This window comes from Phoca vitulina, unplaced genomic scaffold (assembly GCF_004348235.1).
Source record: "Phoca vitulina isolate PV1807 unplaced genomic scaffold, GSC_HSeal_1.0 scaffold26, whole genome shotgun sequence".
In the NCBI taxonomy this organism is placed as follows: Eukaryota; Metazoa; Chordata; class Mammalia; order Carnivora; family Phocidae; genus Phoca; species Phoca vitulina.
The window spans coordinates 21599009-21618943 of NW_022589729.1; the positions used below are offsets into that span (position 1 = coordinate 21599009).

Here is a 19935-nt window from a genome sequence, read left to right on the forward strand (position 1 = left end):
TCCACCATGTTGCCTGCTTTCTCTAGATCATTCTCCACCTAACCCAGTGCCCAGCACACAAAGGGCACTTAAACACGGGTGAGCCAAATTGATTCTGATCCTTCTAAATTTCAAACCTGAGCCTCTTTGGCTGTGCCCCGGCTGCCCCAGAACTCAGGGGACAGGGTGATCACTCCTCTCTCAAGGCAGCCCCACCTCTGGCTGCACCTCACAGAGCTACCGGTGGCAGCAGAAAAGAGTTGAGGGACACACGTGATACTTCACTGGTGCTTTATTATACAGAAGAATCCAAATATTTACATCTTGACAATTCTTACACTTCACACAGCTGGAGAGGGCATGGGCCTGCAACCCAGAAGTGATATAGGGGATACCGGGTGGGTGGGAGAACTTGCTACACCAGAGCAGAGGTAGTTAGAGAAGACGGTGCCAGAAAGGATCAGGATTCTAGCTACTTCCCATCATCCTCACTTATTCAGGCCCTACCAGTTGTTGGCAACTCTTCCTCCTGGAGGTTGACGAGCAAGAGGTGGGGAGAGGAAGGTGAAGAGAAGGCCCAACTAGAGGCTCTGTTAATCCATAGTCTTCAAATCTCAGCACTGAATTAAGGACTCTTCCTCTTGATGTGTATAGAGGTGCTTTAAAAACCATGGTTGACTATAGAAAGTTCTCTTCCACAAGTTGCTCTGCGAGGAGACTGTGGTTGGCGCTGTTTGCCAAGGCACAACACACAGATGCCAGGGCCGCACATCCCAGGTCGGCAGTTCCCAACATTTCTTCCACCGCAGCCCTTTGGATGGATTCATCCCCGTGGACGCCATTTTGGAAGATTTCACATGCATTGAGTTATTTGGTTTTTGATTTTGTTTCATCAAAGACATATAAAACCTTCAAAGTCTTCTACTGATTATAATGGAGATAACCAAAAGAGTAACATACTGACTTGCTAAAAAGTCCATCAGAAACAAAGAAACTACTTCACCACCTTATTTTGGGTAAATGTACATCATCAACTAGGCTTTTTGAATAATGAAAATAGTTCATGGCGAACACCTCTACTCCCTTCCCCCACACCTCTCCTCTGTCCAGAAGGACCAGACTTGGCAAATGCCCAGAGCTTTAGGAGTATATGATACGATGACAGTAGTGCCACCCTAGAGCTTGCAGCCAAAAAACCCTGGCACCCTTTTCACAGAAGAGGCCACCTCTAGGGGACTGTTCCCATGACTCCTAAACCTCCAACACATGGCCACTTCACTCCACATTCCGCTCAACACTGGCTCCCTGGCTCCAAGGGCGGAAGTGATCACATGGGGTGGCGGTAGCTGTGAGGAGGGGCCTGGGTGACTTCCTAGAAGTCAAGGCTCCCACAAATCACACCAATTTTGTCATCCCTGGAGCACCTCAGAGAACTTTCCACGTAACAGTTACCAACTCCCACTACCCAAAGTAGAGCAAACTCCTTCCATGAAAGGCTCTTGATCAGGGAAACAGGGAGACCAGCGGTTCTCAACCAACTGATAAATGAATTCCCCACCATCTAGTGAGTGCCTACTCTGAGGTTAACCCTGTGCTAGGACCCTAAGTTCCTTCTGTGATTACAAGGTCAGCACATTTAGCTTCAGAGCCTATAAGAGTCCAGGCAACTTAGCTGGTCAAATGAGATTTAGAAATGTGCCAAGTTCCACTCATGGTCTCTGCCTCATCCCTTCACCTCAGCCTAGGCAGCCTTAGGGACTTGCATCAGAATTTCCACTGGGCGCTGGGGGCAGTGGGGAGATAGAAGCTAAACTGCAGACTAGGAAGGACCTTCTCAGAGTTGTCTTAATAGTAGAGCCCCTTTTCTGAGCCTTGGATTCCCTTTATATGTCTTCAAGAATGTTCTAGCTCTCACCTCCTCATCCTGAGATCGAATGTGTGTGTGTGTTTGGGGTGGGGAGCGCTAGAACACTCGGAGACACTTGGTAAACCCTAAGGTAGGAAGGTTATGACAGGAGAGGCAGAAGTGTCATGCTTCTTTGGGGCACCCAGGGATCCCAGATTCCTATAATGCTCCCTACAAAACAATACATACAATGCAAATATCCCTCCAGTTTGCTGGCCAGGGGCTCCCTGTCCCAGAGAACGCAGGACGTGGGATGCAAAGAAAGAGCTAGGCTTGCGGCAGGAGTTGCCAAAAGGCATATGGTGGAGAACCACGAGAGGGCAACTCAGAGCCAGAAGGAAGCCAGGCAGTCATCCACTTCCCTCTGTGTACCCTGCCAGGATCCGGGGGAGCTCTCTCTTATTGAGGGCAGAAGTTTCATTGGTGGTTGGGCTTGGGGAAGAGGTGGGACCCCATGTGGGATCCCTTTACCCCTGCCCCAGTGCGGGGGGCTGAGGCTGGAACCACAAAGGCAGCCTCTTCCCCATCCTTCCCAGGGCAGAGCAAGAGGGATGGGAAAGTAGAATGTGGACAGTCTTCTCTGGTTGATGGGACCATGAACTTTACCCTAGGTGAAACTCCTACGATCAGGGTTTTCTAGGATCGGTGGCACCTCATGATGTCACTGGGTAGCACTAGGTGGTATAGAGGTGAGGGCCCTGGGAGAGAGCAGTGTTACATTCTGTGAGACGTTAATAGATAGCCCATGAAAACCAACCAAACAAACAAAAACCTGTTGTCAAAGAATTTGGGGAAGTGGGTTAAACAAAGGTCAACAGACTTTATCCCTGCGGGAATTCTTGCAGCCGTTACTATACTAATATGCACTGTGAATCTCTAAGAAAGGGACAGAATGTGTAGTTATCTTCTAAAACTGATTTTAACAGAGAGTCTTTTTGCATGGCGTATCTCAAGATTAACAGGACACAGAACACATTTCGTGTCCAATCCGCGAGTCAAAGGGCAGATGCCCAAATGCCTTTGGCAGTCCCCTTATAGGTCTTTCCCTGTGAGGTCCCCCTGCCCATTGTACCCTGATCCTTGACCTGCTCGGCCCCCTACCTCAGTCACTGTTTTGTGCTTCCCTCAGCCCTCATTTCCCTTAGGCAGACAAACGTCCAGATCTCTGGTCCACAGCTTCAGATGTGACAGGGAAGAGGCCCAGAGGAAGGCCAAGGGGAACCCAGGCTAAGAAGCACACGTTGATGATGGCCATAGGAGGGAGGAGACCAATGGAGCCCAGGGCCCAGGGACTGGGCCATCCTACTGTGGATCATACTGTTGAGTTGTGGTTGAATTTATTTTACAAGCAGCCATCATTCATGGAGTGGGAAGGGAGGGGAGGGAAGGGAAGAGATGGGAAGAAAAGAGTGAGGAGGGACATTTATAAGTGTGAGGCAAAGGCGGAGCCAGAGGGCTGGAAGGCCCTGCCCACTGACAGGCCCCCGCCTGCTGACACGGCTCCCTCTGCCCTGAGCAGCAGTTCTCCATCCATGGAGGGTGGTGGGTTCCCAAATTGGGTTCCCTCTGGCTCTACAAAATGGCTGCCCTCTAGCCTGGGGCCCCCTGGCTGCGGACAGGAAATGAGGGTCACTGAGGGGAAGCCATAGGTCTCCAGCCCAGGGGGCCGCCCAGCCTCGGAAGCTTCCAGAATGAGATCCACATCAGAGAAGGCCACCAGGGCCTGGGTGGAATCGCAGGAGCTCTTGTCCAGCTCGCTGGCAGCAGCATGGGCTAGGGGCCCTGGGGTCCCCGTGCAGGGCCAGAGCCGCCGCAGGTCATCCCGGAAGTGGGGGTTGAAGAGCAGGTAGAGCAGAGGGTTGAGGCAGGCAGGCAGGGGTAGAACCACAAGTAGCACAGACTTGACGGCCTCCGGGGTGACAGGGAAGAGGCCTAGCATGGAGGCGAAGCTGAGGAAGGCCACGGGGCAGTAGAGGAGCCCGTCGGCAAAGATGAGCCAGGCCACGTGCCTCACCATGGCGCAGTCCCACACGGCCTCGAAGTCGCCCCTCGGCAGGTCGCAGTAGAGTTTGATGTAGGCGCCGGCCACTACCAGGAAGCAGAAGGAGTTCATCATGACCAGGGCCACGGCGAAGCCCAGGGCAGCTGGCCGGCCCTCGGGAGGGGCATAGGGCAGGCAGAGCGGGGACGCCCCGTATTCTCCCACCGAGGCGAGCGGCAGGGCGGCGGCCAGCCCGGCCAGCAGCAGGCAGCCCAGGGCCCCGGCTCGCACGCTGCTCAGGGAGGGGGCCTTCCCGTAGGCCCGGACGCAGGAGACGGAGATGCTGCACTGCACGGCGGCCAGGGTGAGCAGCAGCACGGAGGCCTCGGACCCCAGGACAGCCAGGAAGCCTGTGGCCTGGCAGCCCAGCCCCATCTCCCAGCGGGCTCCATACTGGGAGAACTGGCCAAAGGTCAGGGCGTCGACAGAGGCTAGGAGGCCACAGGAAATGCCCGTCAAGGCGTTGGCGCCCGCAATTGCCCCTACGACAAACTTGACCGGGGGCAGGGGGCCGGGCCCGCCAGCAAAGACGCTCAGCAGCACCAGCCCGTTACAGAGCACGGAGAGCAGCACGACGGCCCACATAGCCAGGCGGATGCCCCAGCTCTCGAAGAGGTGCTCGCAGGGCTTGAAGGGGCCTGTGGGAGAGAGGATCAGACATTACCCCTGGGTCAGAGGCTGCTGGGTCGAGGGTCCTGGGGATGAGGCCAGAGAGGCTGACACAGCCTCTGTCCTCAGAGAACTCCCAGGGTGACAGAGGCTGACCTGGTCTCTGAGAACTGTCAGGTGGGGTTAGGGCGGGGGGAAGTGGGGACACACACAGCTCTTCTTCCAAGGAGCTGCAAATGGAGTGAACACTCACCCAATACATGTAGAAATATAAACACATAATAAACCAACTTGTACACAAAGTACAGATTCATACAGCGCAAACCCAGGCATTGAGGAAACGTTCAGCCAAGCAGTCTTTCCAAAGCAGCAGGATTTAGGGGACAGGAAGGGGCGAGGTGGCATAAAGGAGCGGAGGGGGCATCCAAACTGGGATGCGGCCAGGCCGGAGACACAGAGGTGTGAGGGGCTGCCCGGTGAGGGGACCAGTCTGCGTCCCAGGGCTCTGCTTCTCCCGGTCAGTGCCCAGGGATCCACTAAGGACCCGGCCATGCATGAGCGCTGGCCAGATGTTGTACCTGGCTGGCTCTCCCTTGCTCTGTGACGGGGAGACAGACCACAGTCAGTACTCACAGAATCAATCAGTATTTGGGAAGAAAAGCATAATAAGTAAATGAAAATACGGATGACTCTGGGTTTTTCCAACCTGGTTTTGCACAAATGGCTGAGATCGTGGTGTTTTCCATCTCTCCCCTCAGGTTCTGTCCTTAAATCACCCTGTAACTTTGGACATGTTATGTCTTCATTTCTTTTGGCTTCAGACTCCTGTTCTGCAATGTATTTCTAGTAGCTTGGGAATCTGAGAGGCTTTTGTGGGAACTATTTTTTAAACATTTTTTTTTCTGACTACCATATAATAGATGGTCATTGTAGAAAGTTTGGAAAATATAACACGGAAAAATTAAAACTGCTTATCATCCCACCTCTCCGAATGATGGTATGTTTCCTTCCATTTTTTTAAAAAAAATACATACATACATATACGTTTTTAAACTAAATTGGGATTTTCCATATATAGTTTTTAATTCCCTTTTTTAAGTAAAAATTTTACTATGCACACTTGCCCAAATCTTTATCTTCCTCCAAAACATGTTTTCCGTGGCTGCGTAGTAAATATTTGCCCATATGGAGAATTTATTTGACCATCTGCACGCACGATCTATTTTTAAAGCAAGTTCAAGCTGGACTTTGCCTTTTGGAGCCTCCTCTTTAACCTCATCACTGCTGATTATTCGTTTTCAGAGGTGAAATTTCTGTGGCAGCGTGAAGCATGGGGGTTTCCAAGCCAGGAAGAAACCACCACCTGTTTCCTCCAGACTGCGATGGTGTTCTTGCTCTGGGCTGGCACTAGAGGGCGCGCTCCACCCACTGAGCACTGCGGGCAGGGGCTGGCAGTCGGCAAGCACTATTTTGGCTCAGAGAGAGCAGTGAAAGAAGGCCAAGGGGTGCGAACCAAAGAGAGCTGTCAAACTGGAAAATGGAGGGGAGACGAAATAGAGAAGCACACTGTTCACTGCTTTCTGTTCATTCCGACCAGATCCCGTCCCGGCTTAAGCAATGTGCTACAGCCTTCTGGGGGTGACCTGCTAGCACTTCGTACACAGGGGCAGGGGCTTCCTCGCTCTGAACAGCTTAGGGTGCACTGCATCGAAGGGAAAGAGAATTCTCCTTCTTTCTTCACAGCAGGATTCAGGTGAGACTCTATAGGACACTTCCTCAGATGTAAGGCTTGGATAGGCCTATAGGGAGTCATCCAGGGGTACTGTGAAGTTTTTCCACCCTGGAGAGTTTAAAGAAAGAGAGCAGAGAGGGATGGAGAAGGTGACCTTGCGGAGGCCCATGTGGCTCCAGGGTTCTGCGAGTCTTAGACTGAGAGAGTGCTCAGAAGCAGTGCCACACTCCACCCTGATCAGTGGGGTCAAGACATTCTTTCCTGCTTCTCTCTTCCGTGAGAGACACTTTCTCCTGGATGTTTAACTTCTCACTGGCTGATTTGTGAAGGTTGCTTTGACTCCTCTCTCCCCACTGTCACCCCTCCCCCACTGCTGTTCCAAAGGGCCACTCAAGGGAAGAACTCCAGCTCCTTCCCTAGGAATCACCAGAGAGGCTCTCTTCCCTCCAGAATGTTGGCTCTTAGGCAAAGAAGGTGCCTGAAGTGGTTATAAACATGCCAGGCTGAACTGGCATCTCATCTAAATATTTGGGTACTCCTTCCCCAGTCCTGCCCCCACCCCCACGCCAAGGCACCCATCTCACCTGGAATGGGGCTACACTGGACACTGAGGTGTGGCTTTGTGTCCTCCATCTCCAGCTGGAGCTCGTCCAGATCCAGGTCATCTGAGAGGTGAGAAGAGAAAGTGGCTTGGGGCCCAGGTCTTAGTGACAGTCAAGTTCCACCTTTCTCCAAATGCCCACCTCTTTAAGCAGTCATCCCCAACTCAATCTGCTCAGCACAGGTCATCCCAGCAGCCGTGCACATCTGTTCTACTCTTGGGTGTAAACATTCAGTCAGTTCCTATTATCCACATGTGGATTATTTGCATTGTCTGTTCTTTACAGCAAACTTATATCTGAAACTCTCTCGTCTCATCCTATAACTCAGCATGCTGTGTCCCCTCCAGGCAGCCTAGTTACCGTGCATGCTGCTTAGAGTTAGGGTGGAGGCTGCCTTAATAATGGGAGCTGGTAATCAAATAGTTCTCCACACTGGCCCGTCCCCCACTGTAATTCCCTGGCCAGTTGTGAACACCATGTGCTAGGAAGAACATCTTCTTTTTATTTTTTTGTATTTTTAGAGAAAGAAAGAGCCCAAGCAGGGGTTGAGGGGCAGAGGGAGAGGGAGAGAGACAGAATCTTAAGCAGGCTCCATGCCCAGCACAGCGCATGAAGCGGGGCTCAATTCCACGACCCTGAGATCATACCTGAGCCGAAATCAAGAGTCTGACGCCTAATCAACTGAGCCACCCAGGTGCCCCAGGAAGGGCATCTTCTTAAGACAGAGTAGTGAGCTGCTTCAGAGGAGGTGAACCAGGGATAGTGGGCGAGTAGAAGCCATACACTTGAGAAATGGTCACAGCCACTGGGGGATTAACTTAGGCAAGGCAAGAGTAAGTGGGAAAGCCGAGGCCATCCTCAAGGAGCTGAGGCCCCCTATATCAGGGGCCCTTTTTTGCTTCAGGCATAAAGGAATTGTGCTCCTATATGCTGTGTTGTTGCAGAGGGTAGAATCAGGATGGGTCGTAGGAGGCAAATTAACAATTCAAATGGAGAAGATTTCATCAGCTCCCACACTTAGAGCTGACCAATAGAGAGGTGGGCCTGAGGTCCCCAGGCGCTGCATGCAATGCCTGCCATTCGCTGGGCTTCGGGCAAGTGCAGAGGACCTCGAGGATGACGAAGACATGGTCCTGCTCTCAGGGAGCTTATGGAGACGGAAGAGGATCAAGCACTCACATCAGAATGCGCTGTGTCAACTAACAGATTTATGTAACAGTAAGGGCTAAGAGTCTCTGAGCCCCTACTCTGTGCCAGCCTCCGCCCAGCAAGTCATCTTCATGGTCTCATTAACCTTCCCGGTGGCTGCACGAGGCAGGTGTCCTTTGACACCATTTGACAGATGAGGACACTGAGGCTCATGGAAGTGAAGCGGCTCGCCCCAGGTCTCCCAGCCGGTGCGCTACAGGGCGGAAGTCCAACCCCAGTTTGTCTGACTACAGAGGCCAGGGATTTAACCTTTACGCTCTCCTGATCGGGGGGGGGGGGGGGGGGGGGGGGATGGGGGGGCAGCTTTACAGATGCACGAGCTGGGCATAATTTGTCCCCAGAGGTGCTGGAGCAGAAAGTCCCAGATGTGAGAAAGGGCACTTCTATGCTGAGTGAGAGGCTGGACTAGATTTTTACTGTCCACAATAGCCAAACTGTGGAAAGAGCCAAGATGTCCATTGACAGATGAATGGATAAAGAAGATGTGGTATATATATACAATGGAATATTATGCAGCCATCAAAAGGAATGAGATCTTGCCATTTGCAACGACGTGGATGGAACTGGAGGGTATTATGCTGAGCAAAATAAGTCAAACAGAGAAAGACATGTATCACATGACCTCACTGATATGAGGAATTCTTAATCTCAGAAAACAAACTGAGGGTTGCTGGAGTGGGGGGTGGGGTGGGAGGAATGGGGTGACTGGGTGATAGACACTGGGGAGGGTATGTGCTCTGGTAAGCGCTGTGAATTGTGCAAGACTGTTGAATCTGGGCGCCTGGGTGGCTCAGTTGGTTAAGCGACTGCCTTCGGCTCAGGTCATGATCCTGGAGTCCCTGGATTGAGTCCTGCATCGGGCTCCCTGCTCAGCAGGGAGTCTGCTTCTCCCTCTGACCCTCCCCCCTCTCATGTGCTCTCTCATTCTCTCCCTCAAATAAATAAATCTTTAAAAAAAAAAAAGACTGTTGAATCTCAGATCTGTACCTCTGAAACAAATAATGCAATATATGTTAAGGAAAAAAAAAAAGAAGATAGCTGGAGGGGAAGAATGAAGGGGGGGAATCAGAGGGGGAGACGAACCATGAGAGACGATGGACTCTGAGAAACAAACTGAGGGTTCTAGAGGGGAGGGGGGTGGGAGGATGGGTTAGCCTGGTGATGGGTATTAAAGAGGGCACGTTCTGCATGGAGCACTGGGTGTTATGCACAAACAATGAATCATGGAACACTACGTCTAAAACTAATGATGTAATGTATGGTGATTAACATAACAATAAAAAATTTTAAAAATAGATCTTTACTGATCCTTCCCATTCTAAGTCTAGACCCTGCAGTTCCTTAGCCTGAGAAAATAGGATTAGAAAGATAAATCCATTGTTAAAGAAACTCTAACTTGTTTGAATCAAGTAGCATTTTTTTTCTCCTCTTAGTCATTATTGCAGTGTTTCTTAAACCAGAGCCTGTGAACCCCAGGGGTGTTAGGGATATCTTGGGGGTCCATAAATTCTATAAGAATTTTGAAATGATCATCTTAAAACATCTTATCATTTATAAAGACAAAACTCTTGTTTGCAGCAATAATTCATCATTGAAAGACTTGTTTTTTAAGAATAAGACTTCAGTCTCTCTAGTGAGACTGGGCAAGGTGTCTGAGGCCCTAAGTGGGACGAGAGACTTGTTTCTCTTCAGAAGGACGCCTGTACGTTACCCAGGCTTCAGAGACAGTGCCCCGTAGGCTCGTCCTCCACCGCACACGTAACGGAGAGGTGACTCGGTGTCATGCTTGTCACCATCTTTGACTCATGTGGTTTGTTTCCTTCCTCCCCACTTAAAGGGTAAACACCTTCAGTTGGGCATTTTCCCAGGAGGCAGGAAGGCTCTGTGGAGCTGCCCTTGGCCCAGACACCATCAGGGCGGGCAGGAGGCCGAGGTGTGCCCACAGAGTCCTGGCATTTCCTCTCCTCTCTACCTTCCATTCCCTGCCCACCTGGGCTCTCCAGAATGGAGCTCAGCAATTCTTTGAAATCAGAATGCATGAATGAAACACAAGGGGTGAAATCCACGGACTTCGTCCGAGGCTGGGAAAGTCACAGCCAAGGTGTTAAGTAACCACTCTTCAAACGAGGAGGAAATCAAATCTGGCTGCAGCCGAAGCTCCTGGCTTTCTTCCTCAAGGCTTATTAGCTCCCACAGGAAGTGGGGGGCCCTGCCCTAGCTCCCGTTACCGGCGGCAGGCAGCCCACGATTCTGACGCCCTGTGGCTCTCCAAGACCTAAGCCTGGTGGAAAGTTTCACCTTGAGGAAGGAAAGTTTCCATTCCTCCTTCCAGCCCCCTGAGGGAGTGGACAGCAGACAGACATCAGGAATGTCCCCTGGGGACAGCTGTCTGCCGGCCTAAAGCCAGCCTGGCCACTGGGCTCCTCATGGGGTCCTCACGCCCTCCCCAGGGAGGGGTCTGGGAGAGAGACCCCAGAGACCCCCTAACTGCTTGCACAACACTGGCCTCCGTAAGCTGTGTCCCGGACTAGACAACACACTGGCCCCCCGCACGCACACGGGGAGGCTCCCCGTAAGAGCAGTAGGCAGTACCAGTGAGTGCCGGCCTCTACAGCCTGTGGATGTGTAGTATCGTTCTCATGGCACAGATCAAAGAAACAAGGCTCAATAAGGTTAAATAGCTTGTCCCCGGCAACTCAACTGGTAAACAGTGTCGTTGGGTTTAGAACCCAGGTCTGTCTACACCAACAGAGATGTTTTTCTTACATGTTTCGTTTTGATTTTTCTGTTTAGCTTCTCCATGGACATATTGTGGAGAGGGGGTTAGACACTGAAAAAGAAATCCAAATATCCGGGGCCCTTTTGTGCTTCTTCCTAATTCTACCCGTGTTCTGTCACATGGGGTGAAGGTGAGGAGGATGGAAGCCCTCCTCTCTGCCCTTTATCTAAGACACCACTTGACAGAGGATCCTTAAGCCCCCTCAGCTTCCTACCTCCACCCTTCCTTCCTTTTACCCCAACCATTCCGGAAACAGACCCATGTGGCTCAAGACCCACGTGGCCCTTCTCAGCAAGGTCCTCTTGCACCTAGTGGCCTGTGATAGTCCCCACGCTGTTCCATTTGGCTCTAGGACATATAATGAGGGGACTTTTTTTTTTAAGCAGGTTTAATTTAATTGATTTAATTCAATCCTGCTTGGCTCAGGTTGATTAGAAAGTGGATGTCCACTCTGAGAATGCCCTGAAGTTGAAGGGCCCGTGTAGCCAGGAGGCAGCTGTGGAGAAGGAACGTGTGAGCCATGAGGGCAGGGGCGCTCTGTAAGATGCAGCTCAGGGAGCACCTTGCGAATCGCCAAGGGCTTAGCAAATATGGAAACATTACTACTGTCCTTGTCATCATCTTCTCCGCAAGCACTTCTGGGCTACGTCCTTGGAGAGACAAGGTGTAGAGGTCACCTCCCAGGTCACCCTTGGGGTTTACCTCTGCAGCCCCTGCCAGAGCCCCTCTCAGGGTCCCCCAGGCCTCCTCCCTAACTTCCTCTCCAAGCCACATACCCCCCCAGCACAGGGCCCCCATCACTCACAGTGGTTCTCAGCTTGTCCGGCCAGAAGGCCCGGGGGCCTCTTCGGAGCCTCCTCCTCCTCAAGGTGAAAGTCCTCAGCCTCCCACTGCCCAGAGGCCTTGAAGAAGCCGGCACAGGCACCATAGGCACAGCACTGGTAGGCATAGGGCACCTCCAGGATCCTGGGGGCCGAGGGGGCACAGGGGCAAAATGAGCTGCCTTAGGAACGGTTAGGATGCCAACCCACGGACCTGGCACTCAACACCGGCCTTTCAACCCAAAAGTGCCCCGATTACGGTGCAGGCAGCCCCCTGGGCTTTCTTTGTACGGATCTTACAGTCTGGCTTCTGCTTCTGAAGGCCTCTGGCATCTTCCAATCTTTTCCTCACTCATCTTGAGAATGAGATGGGAAGATAAACTTTCCGTCGTTTATGGAGTCCCCTCAGTAGGCTCAGAGTGGGGAGCAGCTCACCCAAGATCACACAGCACTCTGGTGCTCTGCTCCCCTCCCAGCCAGCAACTCTTCATTCAGATTCCAGGAGACGGGGATTCTCCTAGTGACTCTTGCTTTACCCTTGCCCTCAGTAAGACCCACGCCCTTGCCCCTGGCCCCACCCCTGGGCACAGCAGAGCTGAATTTGGTGCCCTCTGAGGGCGAGGGCAGATGCCTCCAGGCATCTCGTTAGCTGGCAGAGGCGGCGGCTTGGGCCACACAGGCTGTGGTCCTGCTGCAGGCAGAAGGCCTGGATGTCATCAGCACCACGGACCGGCTGGGCTGCTTGTTTCCCACTCCTGACCACAGGGGCCCAGACGCTGCCCAAATGAGGACAGGCAGTCTGCGTGCACTGAAGGGGACAAGGAGCAAGGAGGTCCGGGGGGCCTGCACATCACCTTACTCCTGTCCTCACAGGAGGGCTCAGCGTCCCCTGGGGCTGATGCTTGGGACAGAAAGAAATGCTATGAATGAGATGAGGAAGGAGAGGCGTGAGCCCTTCCCACTCAGTAGTGGCCAAACCCTATGCCTCTGGGCCATCAGGTTTTTCTTGAGGTGAAGTCCTATGGCTTTCTCTCCGTCCCTCCATGGCCTCCCCAGCGACTCCGGGGCAAACCTATCTAGAGGTGGGGGAAAGCCAGGCACTCACCTCAGTTTTGGGAAACTGTCCTTGGAGAAGGCCTGGGATAGAGCCAGGTTCCCTTTGAGCTTCAGATGCATCAGGCCCCCAAGTCCAGCCAGGGGCAGTGTGGTCAGCTGGTTGTCTGTGAGGTCCCTAGGACAGTGGATGGTCAGGGTTATTGGCAGTCAGTGGGGTTGCTGAGGGGCAGGGCTGTGCTAAGGGTGTGACCAGGGTGCCTGGGATGGAAGCAAGAGGAGAGGAGCAGAGGACAGATGAGCATAGAGAGACGAGAGCACTAAATGCTGGGGGTAGGGGGGGCGGTCAAGGGTAGCTACAGAGGCACCACGCATAACTCACTCACTCATTCATTCATCAAATACTATATACCAGGGACTGCTCTAAGGTAATGCCAAGCCAGCCCCATTTGTAGGTCACAGAGTCCCTTAACCACAGTTCCTATGCCCAGGTCCCAGCCCCGTGCAAGGGCCCCTGTCCACCCACTAGGGCATCTGCCTGTACTTGCTTGTCCCTATTCCCCTGCTTTTCTGATGACATGGGAGGCCAGAGTCGGGGATCGGACAGAGCTGGCCTCTGGCTACATGCAGGGGTTTGGTCATCCGTTCTGTTTTGCAGGGATGGCTTTGTAGCCAGAGATGAGGACATGCATGGTCTTCTACTGGAGACACATTACAGGGAACCAGGGCTCCAAACCAAACACCAGGACCACAGACTGCGCATCGTGGAAACAGCCTGGACTGGAAGGCAGGAAACCTGGCGCTGTCACCGACTCCCTGCATAACCAAGGGGAGTCAAAAATCTGCCTGAGTTTCAATGTCCTCATCTTTCAAAGGGATAAAAATATCCACCCTACCTATCTGGCAGGAGTAGAGCACACAGGAGAGGGAAGACCGAAGTGCGAGTTTTACAAGGCTCCGGCCCAGAGCCCAGAGAGTGGCAGACAGGAGGGGCACTGTGAACCGTCTGGGAGGCTTGCATTCTGGCCTTGCTTTGAGCGAGCCTGTCCCCCTGGGCCTGGAGGCCTCCCCTGTGAAGTGAGGGATTGGGTTGGATGATCTCCGAGGCCAGGGCTGGAGCTAGCCCATAAGGAGTCTGGGCATTAATCAGAAAAGGGTCCTGTCGGGGTGGACACACCTTTAGGACATGCAAGCAGGCAGTCAGCTCCCCCTTGGGTGGGAGCCCTTGTGCATGCAGTACACAACCTGCACCACAGTACGTGGCAGCCCCATCAGAGGTCCCTTCCAGCTCTGACCTAATGACCATGCAGCCAGCACTATATGCTCCCGTTGGCATCCTATGTAATTTAGGGGACCTGTGATCCTCTGCCACCCTGCAGAATGGCAGCCCTCTAGAGTTACTGCTCATGCAGGGGACTGCTGAGCTGAGAACCTGGGTTCCCACATCTGCTGCCACTGTCCCAGGTCGTGAAGGAGTTTCGGGCTCGAACATCCTCTTTGTTGGGACATGTAGAGGCTGGGGGAGGGCCCAAGACAAGGGGGCACTGGGAGGGCCGAGGCCGCCAAAATGTTGCCAAACATTAGCAGATGATATTCCAGAGCTTGCAGGAGGCAGGCTCTCTGTTTATCAGGCCCCCCAGTCTGTCAAACGGACTGTCAGAATGATTGATTAGGCTGGAGGCCACCTCCCCAGGATGTGTGGTCAGACATTCATGCATGTCCCTACTCTGGGGTGGGCCCTCCTGCCCCCCCTTGGCCAGCCCACGGTCCTGACTGGTCTCCATTAAGTGGGAGGAGAGTGCAGTGAGCACTTACAGCTTGACTAGGGAGCGTAGGGTCACGAAGGCCTCAGGGTGGATGGACCGGATGGCGTTCCAGCTCAGGTCCCTGTGGACAGAGAGGTATTACAGGTGGGACCAGCGACATGTGGAGGACTCACTGTTCCCATCCTGAGTTCTCCTCTCACTCCCCATCTGAGCCGCCCCCAGTAGCAGAACCCTCAGCCTTTTGGGGAAGGCACCTGCTGCCTGGCTCCGAACCTGGCTGTGGCGACAGGAAAAGGGATTTGGCAGATTGGCTTCAGAGCCTCATCGACTCCTGGGTACCAGCTGGAAAAGCGGCTTCAGAAGCCATCTGGAGGGGGAGGCACCTCTCGTGTCTGTGTGTGTGTGTGTGTGTGTGTGTGCATGCGCGTGTGTGTGTGCGCGCGGTGGGGGCAGGGATATAGAGCAGGGAAGCTTTGTGCATGCCACCGCCATGTGTGCTATGGGTATGGAGCATGCCTGGGAAAGGGGCACAGGGGACCCCTGGAGGGCCCACCCCTGGATGCTGCAGGATACTTACAGGGCTCGCAGGGAGCTCAGCTGGCTGAAGGTGTCAGCTCCAATTTCCCAGATGCGGTTGTGTTGGAGGCCGCTAGGGCAGCAAGAGAGACGGGATGAGCCAATAGGCTCAGACCCTGGCTCAGTTCCACGCCCCCCATGCACTGGGAGGAAGAAAGGAGAGCCCCCCACTTCTCCTGGCATGGGAAGAAAGGGCCCAGCCCGCGGAAGTCACCAGAATTAAAGGGAGCACAAGGGGATCCGGTTGCCTTGGGTAAGTGGGTCAGGAGACAAAGCCACAAAACCATCCCTGTGGCCCAAAAGGGAGTCAGTTTCCAGGGTTCCCACCGGGGCTGGCTCCCAGCCCAGCCAACCTCGCCCCTGGGTCCTCCAGACCTTAGTCCGGCAGCAGAACACTGCCCCGCCCTTGGATGACCCAGTGGCTGGCCCAAGCTGGGGAGCAGAGCTCAGTGGACTGCTTCTCTGAATGGGAGATGGAGCCTGTACCTCAGAAATGCTGAAGACCCTCTTTCCTTTGGCATCTAGACAAACAGGACAGACCCTCACACCCCTATCCTGCCTGGGCCCCAAAAGGCGTTGCCCTGCCTAGGGTCAGGGGACAGACATGGGAGGCTCAGGAGACCCAGCAAGTTTGAAAAAACAGAAGCTGGGTGAAAAGAGCTTAGAGCATTTTTAAGTGATTTTTTTTTCCTTGTCAAATGTGAATCCTGGGTTTCTCCTCCTGTGTATGAGTGTGCGCGTGCACAAAGACACACTTGTGTCCTGCCTCCCAGCCCTGATGTGCCTGACCCTGGCCCCCCACTGGCCCAAATCACTACTGACTTTCATTGTTGTGACTGACCCTCAGTGAGCCACCTTGGGACTGTTTGCGTGGGCCCATCATCTGTGGTCCCTGGAGGCCTCGTCTAGGCCTCTGCTGAGCCCCCAGCCCTAACCCCTGGATATAACAAGCTCAGAGAAGGGAGAAATGTCTGAGTGTGCACGCTGACCCCCTCCCCTCAGACGTGCCCCAAGTCTGGCTTGCATGCCTTCACCTTGCCCCTGCCCCCCCAACTCACATTTCCTCCAGCTTCTGACACCTGTGCAGGCTAGGCAGCTCCTCGATTTGATTATGGGACAACTCCCTGGGGAAGAGAGACTGGATGAGACAATAGGCTCAGACCCTGGCTCAGTTCTACACCCCCCGTGCACTAGGATGAAGAAAGGAGAGCCCCCCACTTCTCCTGGCATGGGAAGAAAGGGCCAGGTGAGGCAGGTGAAGACCTGAGACCAGGTGAGGGTGAAGCTGGGGGCCAGGAGAAGCAGCTCTGGCCAGGACGTGCCTTCCTGTCAAGCAGCCAAGGGCTGGGAGGACCCTGCAGGGATGTGGCTGTTGACACACCTCATGGCAATGAGACTTCTCTTCCCTTCCCCCTGCTGAGTCCCGCTCCTCACTGCAGGGCCTGGATGGGGCTGATGTGGCATTTTTCCAGCAGGGCTGCCCTCAACCACATGAGGGCCTGGGGGACCCTGGAGGGTCCTGGGGGGAGGGGGACAGGAAGTGAGAGGGGCATGGAGATGAGCAAAGGAGCAGAGGGTGCAGAGACTCTGAGACGGTCAGCAGGGACCATGTCAGGCCTTACTGGGCAAGCTGGTCAACGCCAACCCAAGTAAACATCACCTGTAGTCCCCACGCACAGAGTCCCAGGGAGGGAAAGCTGGGGCCTGTAGGGCTCATCGGACCCAACCCCTTCGTTAACAGATGAGGACACCGAGGCACAGAGAGGGGACAGAACCTGCCAAGGACACACTGCCAGTCAGTGGCAAGGCTGGGTCTGGCGCCCACGTCCCCAGACGCCCAGTCTAGCGCTGCTGCATGTGCAACGTCTCGTGGGCCAGTCTCCCCGTCCTGAGCTGTGGGCTTGGGTCCGTGCGGAGGGGCCTCAGATTCCGGTTGGATTCAGGAGGGAGAAGAAAACTCCCCTTGACTTCACAGGCCACTTAAATACCTCCATGGTTCCAGAAGAGACTAACGGTCTTCTTACTGGATAAGTAACACCACCGACTGAGCACCGAGTACGTCCTAGCACTACGTGCTATGTGCTGGACACACATTTTTTTTCAACCCTCACACATTTATCCACATTTTGCTGATGAGGCATCGAAGCCCTGAGACCTTAGAGAGGGAGTCCAAATTCACACAGCTAGTAAGTGGCAAAGCTGGGCCTCAAACTCTCGTCTGAGTCCAAAGGCCATTGTCCTTTTGCCCCAAACAAGAGAGGACAGCCCAGTCCCTCCCGGGCAGTTTCTCAGCAGAAGCCCAACTTGTCCCACTCTCCAGAAAGAGAGGTAACCCAGGGGTACAGAAGCAGGAGGGGCCCCTGCCAGCCCATGGGAGCAAGGGCACAATGCCAAGACTGGAGAATGCTCGTGAGCCACTCACAGGACTCGGAGCCTGGGTAGCTGTTGGCACAGCCCCGGTGGGAGCAGCCGGATGCCTGCGCGGGTCAGGGTCCTGCGGAGAGAGCAGAGAGAGAACTGGCAGCGGACCCAGGGCCCTGCCATCCCCGGCCCCCCGTCTCCAGCTCCGGGCCTCGTACTGACATGGGAGTTCTGAGCTGACAGAAGGGGCAGGAGGCACAGGGCAGGCGTGGGGCCGCAGGGAGAGAAAGCAGCAGGCCTGGCATCTGAGCACAGAGCTCCCCTGGGACTGGAGGCGGGTGGGGGTGGGCAACAGACAGAGAGAGACACAGCCCAGGGGCTCTCTGCTTGGCAGACAGCCCACCCCACCCACCCATCGTGTCCCCACCCATTGTCTCATAGTGGTCACCAGCAACACGGGGTATATAGGACAGGAACTAGAATCTCGTCTGCCCTCCTTGGAGAGGGGGGATAGCCGTGGGCAGGGAGTAGATAGGAAAGACGAAACAAAACAACCCCAGCGGAGCCATGGGAACCACGCACGGAGTCTGCTCCCTGTGCCCCGGGGAAGGGGGAAGGGGTGGAAAAGAAGGGAAGGACCCGGGGCTGGGACAGAGAGGGCTGTGGGGGCAGGTTTGGCTAGGGACAGGGTGTCCCAAGAAAGACCCAAGGCCAAGGTCATTCTTGGGGAACTATTAGTTCCCTCATGGAAAATTTTCCAGATGCCAGCAAATCTAGGGGAAGACAACAGAGACACAGAGGAGAGAGAGTTCCTGTCTCAGCCACGCCATGAATGAGCTGTGTGACATGGGGCAGGCCGGCTGGCTTCCTACCACTCACTCTGGGTGTTTGCTTGATTGTTCCATTCATCCTCTTAAATGTATTGAGGGCCTACTGTGCTCTGACACCCCTCCCCCACTCTACAGGCTATAGTAATAGAAAACATGAGAAAATCCTTGTTGGAATCACGCTTCAGAAAGGCAAAGGAGATGTGTTTCCACAACCCTGCTCCCCCTGTCACGGGTCCTCAGCACGCTCACAGCTTGGGGTTAGGAACTCTGAAGTCACGCCTGAAAAATCCAAGCATGGTCAGGAGAAGACCAGCCTCCTCACCCCCAAACCATCTGCCACCTCCGGCCTTGCCTGCAGCAGTGCCATATCAGGAGATGGCCATGGGCCCCTGGGGCTGAGCCAGGTGACCCCCGGGCCAGGCTGGAGCCAGCAGCAGAAGCAGGCCAGATAAGGGGCAAGCAGAGGATCTGGGCAGCCTTCTGGGGGACAGGCAGACAGAAGAGCTCCTGCGGGCGAAGCAGGGGCACAGATGGGGTAGAGGCTGAGTGTATCCACTCACAGGATCTCCAGGCTCGTGGTCCCTTTGAGATCTGGGAACTCCTGGATGTCCGTGGCACCATTCAGGGATCTGGAAACAGATGCGACAAACTCGGAAGGGTGGGGTCAGAGCATCTCGATATCTGGGCTCCCCACCATCATTGATCTCCCCTTGAGAGACCCTACCTTTTGGGGAAATGTTATCCTTCCCCCCAGCCTCAAAATACTCCAGCTACTCAGGCCCTGTAGGGGCGGAGCTTGGCTCAGCAGGGTCCAAACTTCCGTTTCCTTAAGTTGGCCCAGCCCCCAAGAGCCCCCAACGGGAGAACACAATCTGGCATCTGGGCCCCAGCATGCAAAACACAACAAATGAACAAAGAAAAAAAATACAGGCAAGGGACATGGGAATGGCGTCTGTCTAAAAGGCTTCAGCATGGGAGCTTCTGAAAAAGTTCTTGGCTGCAGGTGTTTGCTTATTAGAGTCTGAGATAGGGTCTCCCCCAAATCATCATCCACTAAAGCTTTATCACAACCTTCCCACCAGCTCTCTCTTAGATTGCTTTAGACTGATGGCTTTTCCCCTCCCTGCCGTCCCCTACCGGTGAGGACAGGGACCCAACCAGGCACAGCAAAAATGGGTCCTGCCAGACCACAGGGAGGCAGTGTAGGGTCCAGAAAGGAGCCTCTTGGATCTGGAGTCCAGGGTCCTAGCTCACGGCAGAGCAGAGCCCGGGAGCCTCGGGATCCATCTACAAAATGTGCTACCACCACCCACCTCACACGGTTAAAGTGACAACAAAACATGATAACAGACATGAAGGCGAAGTGTGTGCCTGAAGATGTTAGTTATGTTCCTGGGATGCCATGTGTGGCGTGTAATCCGTGGAAGATTTTTGAAGAAGCGGAACTTGGGCTGGGAATGAAAAGAATGGGAGAAAGGAAACAAGGGAATGCCGTCGGGCCCAAAGCAGTGAAGGTGGTGCAGCAAAGGGCCGAGGGACCCATGCTCCAAGGTCACTGGAGAACCAGACCCTTATCCCATCACTGGTTCCTTCAGCAAGTATTTATGGAACAGCTCCCTGGAGCAGGACCCTGAAGAGGCCAGATAAAACTCCTGGGCTCTGGAGAAGGGC

At 54.1% G+C, this 19935-nt stretch overlaps 1 protein-coding gene across 1 annotated transcript in view; it reads right to left on the bottom strand.

The window, feature by feature from the left end:
* Positions 1–267: 267 nt before the first annotated feature.
* LGR6 (leucine rich repeat containing G protein-coupled receptor 6) overlaps positions 268–19935 on the bottom strand; it is a 120673-nt gene continuing 101005 nt past the window's right edge. The window contains exons 10-18 of the mRNA XM_032422480.1: positions 18825–18893; positions 17496–17567; positions 16132–16197; positions 15075–15146; positions 14547–14618; positions 12784–12909; positions 11663–11823; positions 6852–6932; positions 268–4564 (exon numbers count right to left, since the gene is read on the bottom strand). Of these exons, the coding sequence (XP_032278371.1) occupies positions 3309–4564; positions 6852–6932; positions 11663–11823; positions 12784–12909; positions 14547–14618; positions 15075–15146; positions 16132–16197; positions 17496–17567; positions 18825–18893 (1975 nt within the window). The 3' untranslated portion in view covers positions 268–3308. The remainder of the gene's footprint in view (positions 4565–6851; positions 6933–11662; positions 11824–12783; positions 12910–14546; positions 14619–15074; positions 15147–16131; positions 16198–17495; positions 17568–18824; positions 18894–19935) is intronic.